The sequence below is a fragment of the Centroberyx gerrardi genome, chromosome 7 (genome assembly GCF_048128805.1).
Source record: "Centroberyx gerrardi isolate f3 chromosome 7, fCenGer3.hap1.cur.20231027, whole genome shotgun sequence".
Taxonomy (NCBI): domain Eukaryota; kingdom Metazoa; phylum Chordata; class Actinopteri; order Beryciformes; family Berycidae; genus Centroberyx; species Centroberyx gerrardi.
Window position 1 is genome coordinate 25805708 of NC_136003.1, and position 8486 is coordinate 25814193.

Below are 8486 nucleotides of genomic sequence, written 5' to 3' on the forward strand. Positions count from 1 at the left end.
CTTTGCCTGAGTTTCTACACCCCTGTGACTCAGAAGTGTTTCAGGGCAGGGTGAGTAAAAGCTGTGTTTCTCTGACTTACAGTACTTAGTTTAACTCTAGTTCTTCAGCAGCAAGACTGTCTATTGCTTTTGGGTGTGTAATGCATGGATCTCCTGCTCAGATGAAACTGCCATAAACTCACTGTGGTCTCATTCATTTTCTCTTTTTTTTCCCCACAAACTGACATAGTTCACTTGGTAAAAAAAAAAAAACCCATCTGGAGGATTCATTTTGCAGTATCATGTCAAAGGACACATTTCCGTTCACTTCCACCTCGCTCCGCTCTCTGAGACTGGAGCAGGAGTTCCAGGAGTGGGAGGAGGCACGGCGGGCCCTAGCTGAGAGGAGAGCCATGACCCGGGCCCCGCTGCCCCGGGCCCCCCGGCCCCCGCCCCCGCCCCCGCCCAGGCAGCAGCAGCAGAGGAGGAGGCTCCAGGAGGTCCGGGCCCCTCCGCCTCCGGTCCGCTGCAGAGACACGGCCGTGCACAACACCTTCATGTGCGGGGACATGAAGGGAGTGTATGCCGTGCTAAAGGACCCCGCCATGGTCAACGCGCTGATGGAGACGGTGCACGAGGAGATGGTGTGGGCTCCGGAGATGGGTATACTGCTTTCCACACAGCTCATCCTTACTACATCTCAAAATGCTGTTGTCTCAGTCAACACAACAGATACACACAGGTCTCCCTGACCCTAAGCAGAATTTGAATTACCAACAATGTAGAGAATCCCTTGGAATGTAGATATATTGGTAAAAACTAAGTTAAATAAGCATATTATGAACAATCAACTATTTTCTGTTGCTAATTCACTCTTATGACCTTTATGAACACGGTAATTAACAAATTTGCAAAGATGAAATCTAGAAGAATGAATTGGTAGGGATGGTGCAATATGGCAGATTTGGAAAAAATGTTGATGTGTTGATGAGCCCTGCATTTTCTGTAACATAATAGTTGTGAATTTTAACTCTATTTTCAGTTTGCGGAAAAACTAAACCTATAATATGGTTTGGGAGACGGAGATCTCAACTGTAATTGCACCCATAATGCATTAAAGTCAAGCTCTGCCCCTTTCCCCGACAGCCTCTAACAGCCTCTCTGTTCACCCTGTCAGGCATGTGGACCCTGAGCTCCAAGGTGAAGCAGACCTCGGCGCTGCGCCTGGCGGCCAGCAGAGGACACAGCGGCTGTGTGGAGGAGCTGCTGTTCCGCGGGGCGGAGGTGGACGCCGACCCCGGGGGCAGCACCGCCCTGCATGACGCCTGCACCGGCGGACACTCCGTCTGCGTTCAGCTGCTGCTCTCCCACGGAGCAGACCCTGACCTGCTGGCGGCAGACGGCAGCGCCCCGCTTCACCTCTGCACCTCTGCACAGTCACTGCAGTGAGTGGGAAACACCAGTTTGTTATTTAAGCCCAGAGGCAAGTGATAACAGTGACAGTTAAGCTGCTCAAACAGAATCTGGTGGAGGGATGTTATAACTGTGGAGAAGGTAAAGGTCTTGGCCTCATAAAGCTGTAATCCATACTCCATCATTTATACATTTCTACTTAACATGTTCCAGTGTTCAAACTGTTAGGTTTCTCATTTTTATGTTCTATTCTTCTATGCTGTATTCTATTAGATCTACTATTTGACCCAACAATCCCAGTTCTCCACAGGAATCATTAAAGATTCATTTTATCTTCCTTTATCTTACACTGCAGGAGTCTTACAATCTTATTTTTCTTAGAACAAGTAAAAAGGCCAGTAGGGAGAGAAAATCCCACGTTTCCTCTGCAAATTAACTTGTTTTTGAGAATTTTCTTGAATCAAGTGACATAATCATGAAACAACTGGAGTGTTCTGCCTGATTAGAAGGTATTGTCTGTTGCCTCAAGAAAATTCACAAAACAACTGAAACAGCAGTGGAGACTATCTCGCCTCATTGGCAGATTTCACTAGATTTGAATAAGATTTTAAGACTCTGTGTTGTATTAAATATCTTGCTGAGGTGGACATGTTTGCAGTGTAGACAGTCGGTGCTGGTGCAGGTCACGATCAAAACGTGTGCATTGTGTTCAGGTGTGCTGAGCTGCTGTTAGAGGGCGGGGCAGAGGTCAATGTGTTGACTCAGGAGTCGAGGCTCACTCCTCTGCACTCGGCAGCCCGGCGAGGCCTGGAGGAGCACGTGGAGCTCTTCCTGTCCCACCGAGCAGACGTGATAGCCAAGAACCGAGAGGGAGAGACGCCTCTCAACGCCGCCTGCTCCGGAGCCGAGAGGCCGTCCGAGGCCGGCCGCTACCTCCGTGTGGTCCAGATGCTGCTGGGCGCGGGAGCCGACCCCCGAACCGCAGGCCGGAAGCTGCACACCCCCCTGCACAACGCCTGCGCCAACTGCAGCCCTCGCATCGCAGACCTCCTGCTGCAGCACGGAGCCGAGGCGGACGTGGCCAACTGTGCAGGATACACACCTATGGATTGTCTGTTGCAGGTGGCGGATGAGGGTTGGGTGGATTTCAGGGGACGGGCCTGAGTGGGGTATGGTGGCAGAAAGAATAGTCAACACAGGGGCGGTTTTCCCATTAGGCAAAACTGAAAAACACTGCTCTTTTTGTTACAATAAATTATTTCAATCTTGAGTCATGGTCACCCCCCATACTCAGTCAGGCTGTAGTGGGCTATACAACTTCTAGTGAGATTTTGCCACTTGACCTCAAGCTCATTTTCCTTTTTCCACTGCATCAGTAGTGGAGAAAGAAGTTAAAAAAAATAAAATAAGCAAAGCTACCCAAGTTTATATATAGAAAGGATGATTTAAAAAGTGAGAGAATTGGGATTCAGGGGGCCCCATGCTTGCCTTTGCCTAGGGCCCCCAAATCACTAAGTCCGCCCCTGAGTCAACAAGTATCTCAGGGTTCATTTTGGACTGATTAAGCTGAGATTTTACACATAATATGACCAGGCAGAGGGATATTACACTTGTTTTCTTCTTGTTCCCATTAAGGTGGTGGAAGATTACCCGGACCAGCAACCTGAAGTCATAGCACGTTCACTCCTGAACCACGGAGCCAAGCCTGCTTCACCTAAGGTTAGGTAAAAATCACCAAACTAAGACAACGGGGTTACTGGGACTTGGCTTTCACTGCATTTTAACCAGTCAAGTAATCTAGTATTAAGTCCTTAAATCTGTCACTTGTTTCCAATGCAGTTCGACTTTTGAAATAAGGCAGATCAAGACATATGTTTCAAGAAAATGCTTTAAAGAAGTTGATTTGCATTGGAAACAAGTGGAATTATCTCAACCTCATGGCTGATTTTTTTCACAAAACAAGATGAAATAACTTGTTTCGCAGTGTTTAGACTAAAGCGCCCCACTCTACTGTCCTCTGTACAGATGCTGAAGCACTGTGTCCTCTCCCCTGCCACTCTGGAAGTCATGCTGAACTCATATACAGCTGTCCCTGCCTGTGACTGGATGGACTCTGTATCACCTGAGACATATGAGGTGAGCTCACTGCAGCGTTAAATCGCCTCTTCCCTCTTCTCCCTTCCTGTATTCTCTGGTGCTGAAGCTCTGGTGTTTGGTTGTCCCTCCCCTCCTCAGGAACACCAGTGTTTCTTTGCCTCGGTGCGTCAGACGAGCGGCCAGCCTCGGTGTCTGCAGCACCTTTGTCGTTGTGCTTTACGACAGCACCTAGGGGCGCTGTGCCACGCAGCAGTCAGTAAACTGGACATTCCCAGCTCTGTGAGGGATTACCTGCTGCTCTGTAATGACGGGACGCTCCAATGAACGCAGTGTGTGGGCTGTTCATATAGTACTGAAATTATGTTGAATACATTTTCTACTAGTATGGTGCATCGTCAGAAACACTGCCTGTAACTGACATTAGACAATATAAACCTGTTGTTGTTTTTTGTTTTGTTCTTGTTTTTATTTTTTACAATTACTTGTTTTTGCCAACTGATGAATACTTTTAATGGGAGTCTGTTATTTGGAACATGTGTTTTCAGATTTTCAGATGGAACTTCTAGAAGAATATACAAATAAACAACTTTACCTTCCATGGAATCATTATTATTATTATAATAATGATTGACACTCGCTGTGTTAAAAATCACCATGGCATTTCTGTTTACCAAAGTTTCTGCATAAAAAAGAAAACAATTATTTACTAACCATCTGCTTCTGGACAAACTAATAAGCAACTCTCTACATCATTGAACTTGATATCAGATTAAGTATATAAGTATATGAATGTAAATCCATGGTATATGAATATAAGATGCATAATAGATGCTTCTGTAACTCATTATCCATATGGAGAAAAATGCATTTCACACTTCAGAGTATGTTTAGAAATGTATTTCAAAACATAGAAAAAATGTATTGGTACATGAAGGGACAAAATATGTTTTGGGTATAGTATTGGGTAACAGATATAATATGTTGTCAGCAGCAGCGCACTGAAACACTGCATACATTTCCATTTTCCAAAATATAATTTGAAAGAATGTCATCTAGCTATACATACAAATACATGTTTTCGCCAATGTCTGCCAGACAGTGCCTGATCCTGAGCAGATTGTGTTCTTTGGATGACTCACCACCCTACACACACACACGCACGCGCACACACACAACACACACACACACACACACACACACACACACACAGACACACACAGAGAGACCATGATTATGTCTGGTCAGGAGCAACAGGCGTGACCCAGTTTCCAAAACAAGCGCTCCCACTGCGTGAACACACCGGTGATGACGTCACGCCGTGTCGTCGACTGTGTTTATGTGGTTTTTAACGGGCAGCTGCTAAGTAGCATTGTGGCACGTCTTTAAACATGATTTGATTACACATGTAGTAGGTAAGATAATGTATGTTTGTATAATTTAAACGCGCAAACGTTCACGCGACAAGTGTCTGCGTCCATTTTGGAAATCGTTGCGACAAAACAGTTTGAACAACGATTGGTGTAAACAGGCGAAGGTCGTTTTTCGGCTAGCAAGATAGCTTGCAAGCTAGCTCGCTAACTCCTAGCTAGGAACAGCAACAAACACTGTAACATAACAAGTTAGCAGGACAGGGGCTAGCTTACACTACGGCTTGCTATGCGAGATTTAGTGGCGAGTTGACAAACAAGTCACGAGAAAACTCTGTTCACGCGGCCATAATTGGCTTGCTGGGTCGTATTTAGCTAAATGAAACGGCTGATGATTCGCCCCGACAGTTGCACTTCTCTCTGCTGTATAGAGAGATCGTCCACTCCATTCAGATTTCTGGCATTTAATGTGGCCTTGCGTATCGGCAAACACATAACGTCACGAAATAGTACCTTTTCTGAATCGTCGGGGTCTACTTGTAAATTCAGCATACACATAATCCAAGAAAACACCTGTTGTTTTAATATAATTTCAACCTTAGCATTTGTTCATCTATTTAATAGGCTGTTATTGTTACAATCTGCTATTAGAACATCTGACTCCTTTAACGTTAGCCATTAAGCAATGAAATGCCGTCCTTAAAGTGTATTTTTATATATTCTCAAGTAACAAATAGCTGTGCCGAATAATTATCCTGAGCTGCTGTTTTTGTAAAATCTAAATAATTTCCTACAGAATAGCTTTGTCCTGATCTGCAGGGACCTTCCTAAGTAGGTTTTTTATTTTACTTACACAGGACACTGAAATGTGTCTGTCAAATATCAAAACACAACACATACTGATTAGCAAGGCCACATTAATTTGCCAGAACTTTGAATGGAGTTCGGTGTGTGTTCTCTGTCATCGGGCCAGGCTATTGACTACTTAAACATTGTGTTGCATTTGACCAATACTTTATTTTTGTGCCATGTGTTGTGTCTTGTCTTCCTCAGGTTTTGAGGACAGAAATGGCGGTGTGTGCACTGACCATGTTGGATGGGATGGGAGATGAGGTGACCGCAGCAGGTGGCGTGTTGCTCCTGGTCTTCGCCCTCGTCTTGGCTTGGCTCTCAACACACGTGGCTGACCGGGGAGACCATATATTGGGCACCATCCTCACTGTAGGGGCCCACGCCTCTCTTATTGGACTGGGAGGCCACGACAGCTACAGCGGAGGGCCTCCCAGCACCGACACTCCTGAACAGCAAACTCCTCCGCCTTCACAGGAAAACAAGCCGGAGGACGGTGAGCCGGGGTCTGAGAGAGGAGAGAGTGAAGGAACAGGGGAGGGAGCTGCGGGGATTGGGACAGATCTACTGCTGAACATACAGAGCAAGCAACCGCATACTGGTAGATACCATCCTAATGATGAGGATGACGACGAAGTCGATGAGGAAGAGGATGATGAGGAGGAGGAAGAAGAGGAGGAAGAGCTGGGGGAGGAAGATAAAAAGGTTACGAAACTTATCCCAGCGTTGTCCAACAACGCCTCCACTCCCACCACCACCACTACCATTTCTGTCCGTTTGAAGTTCCTAAATGACACAGAAGAAGTGGCCGTCCTGAAGCCACAGGATACAGTGGGTGTTCTGAAAAGGTTGGTAAAGCAACCCAAAACATCCTCATAGATAAGAATGCCGATGACATGGCAAAAGGCAGCGCCTACAAAGTGCGGTACAAGTGCAAGACCCTATTCAGTTTCTATGAACAAAACAATAAATCAACATTTTCTGTGGTTGCTTTGTCTGTGTTCTAATAATTAATGTTAAATGTATATGGTGTAAGTCATTTGTCGACATTTTCAACAGCATGATCATTAAAATGTTTTTTCTTCAAGTGTCACAATGCTAACAGGACTCCTCTCTTGAACGGATGTTTGCACGGAAGTTTGCTAGCTTGTTAGCATTTTGTGACTTACAGATAATTAAATTATTATGATCATGCAGTTGTTTGACAGATGTGAAAAGGTTATGGGCAATTAACAACACCATATACATTTCACATAAATTATTAGAAGACAGAAAATGTAGATTTTTTTGTTTTGCCCGTAGAAACTGAATAGGATTTCGCACTTGTGCCGCACTTTGTAGGCGTGGCCCATTTGAAACGTCACGCCAGTCTTATCAACACCGACCTCGGTTGTAACCTGTCAACATGTGTTTTAATGGCTCTTTTTCTCTCCTCTCCTCTAGCAAATACTTCTCAGGTCGGGAGCGTCAGATAAAGTTGATCTACCAAGGGCAGTTACTGCAGGATCCCAAAAGGACTCTGTTGTCCCTAAACATTACGCACAACAGTGTGATCCACTGCCACGTCTCCCAGGCGCTGCGTGAGGCCAGTCCAGAGGAAGGGGCTCCGTCCGGGACGGGCTCGGGAGCCGGGTCCGGGGTCTCCGGAGGATTCAGGGCTGCAGGTTTGGCCCTCAGCACCAGCAGCCTGGTGGTGCCTGTGTTTGTGGTGATACTGGCTGTAGTGTGGTACTTCCGCATCAACTACAGGCAGTTCTTCACCGCCCCCGCGACCATCTCCCTCGTGGGAGTCACTGTGTTCTTCAGCTTCTTGATCTTCGGGATGCACAGCCGTTGAGAGGCAGATGCATCGCGATAGAAGGAAGCCTTTACTCGCATCTGAATGTTGGCATTCTTGTGAGGTAGAATAAAAATAACAACAGCAGTAGGCGGCGTCTGGAGAGAGGCAGGGACTAATCAAAAGGGGCCTTGGTGTAGATGCCACATGGCTGACTGGATTCCTACAGCGTGTGTGTGGGTGTGCCTGTGTTTGTGCATGCACCAAGAAGAAAAAACATGTGAGAGGTTGTATAGTATATGTGGAGTAAATAATAATCTGCAATCTGTGTTTGTATGAAGTTCAGGTTAAACTGAGCTGTAATTTTGCTTATCTTAAAACATGACACAGTGGCTCATACCCGCTCATTTCAGTGTCTGGTATGTTTCGCCACTCTCTTTGGCATTATCTAGTCTGCTCTATGATTGTTACTGGGGATTAGGATGATGCGTTCCTGTGCGTCATTGAAACATTTCATCTCATTCACTTTTGTGAACATTGCGGCGTGTGTTTCTGTGTAAGAAAACCATCTGCAAAATAGGAAAACCAAGGGATAGATGCAACAATCTTGAACTTTTGGAACCACTCACTGTTGTGCTGGTTAGACTCTCGTTTCCATTTTTTGTTCTTTGAATGACATGAGCTCTCAGTAATCAAATATGGACTGTAACAGCTGCCTTACTGCAAGGCTGAAATTTCCCCAAGTAAATTTGTTGCTTGAACAACTGCAGATATTTAGAAATAGTTTAATTTAAATAATAATCACTAGACATTAAAATAAACAGTTTTTGAGAAGATGATGTAAATATACTGTGTACTTACTGTAAATAAAATGATAGAATGAATCAGATGAATCTGCATCTGGCACTTGAAGATTTGAGGGGAACTTCTGCCCCCTTTATGCCCTCCTATCTATGTTGGACTGTTCTGGCTTCAGTGCTGACTCAGATTAAAGCATTTCAAAC

At 45.3% G+C, this 8486-nt stretch overlaps 2 protein-coding genes across 2 annotated transcripts; both read left to right on the top strand.

Moving 5' to 3' along the window:
• Positions 1-281: 281 nt before the first annotated feature.
• asb16 (ankyrin repeat and SOCS box containing 16) lies at positions 282-3813 on the top strand. The gene is made up of 6 exons (XM_071912586.2): positions 282-642; positions 1157-1424; positions 2106-2514; positions 3028-3111; positions 3418-3528; positions 3628-3813. The coding sequence occupies exons 1-6, from the start codon at positions 282-284 to the stop codon at positions 3811-3813; spliced, it is 1419 nt and encodes a 472-aa protein (XP_071768687.2).
• A 998-nt stretch (positions 3814-4811) lies between these two features.
• On the top strand, positions 4812-8484 carry tmub2 (transmembrane and ubiquitin-like domain containing 2). Its single transcript, XM_071912582.2, has 3 exons — positions 4812-4901; positions 5910-6553; positions 7149-8484. The coding sequence occupies exons 2-3, from the start codon at positions 5925-5927 to the stop codon at positions 7540-7542; spliced, it is 1023 nt and encodes a 340-aa protein (XP_071768683.1). The 5' UTR covers positions 4812-4901; positions 5910-5924; the 3' UTR covers positions 7543-8484.
• The last annotated feature ends 2 nt before the right edge of the window (positions 8485-8486 follow it).

Bases quoted from the DNA above. Each gene is read 5' to 3' on its own strand.
- asb16 (XM_071912586.2), top strand. From the start codon at position 282: ATGTCAAAGGACACATTTCCGTTCACTTCCACCTCGCTCCGCTCTCTG. The intron at 643-1,156 runs GTATACTGCTTT...TCACCCTGTCAG, and splicing joins GGTGTGGGCTCCGGAGATGG to GCATGTGGACCCTGAGCTCC. The intron at 1,425-2,105 runs GTGAGTGGGAAA...CATTGTGTTCAG, and splicing joins ACCTCTGCACAGTCACTGCA to GTGTGCTGAGCTGCTGTTAG.
- tmub2 (XM_071912582.2), top strand. From the start codon at position 5,925: ATGGCGGTGTGTGCACTGACCATGTTGGATGGGATGGGAGATGAGGTG. The intron at 6,554-7,148 runs GTTGGTAAAGCA...CCTCTCCTCTAG, and splicing joins ACAGTGGGTGTTCTGAAAAG to CAAATACTTCTCAGGTCGGG.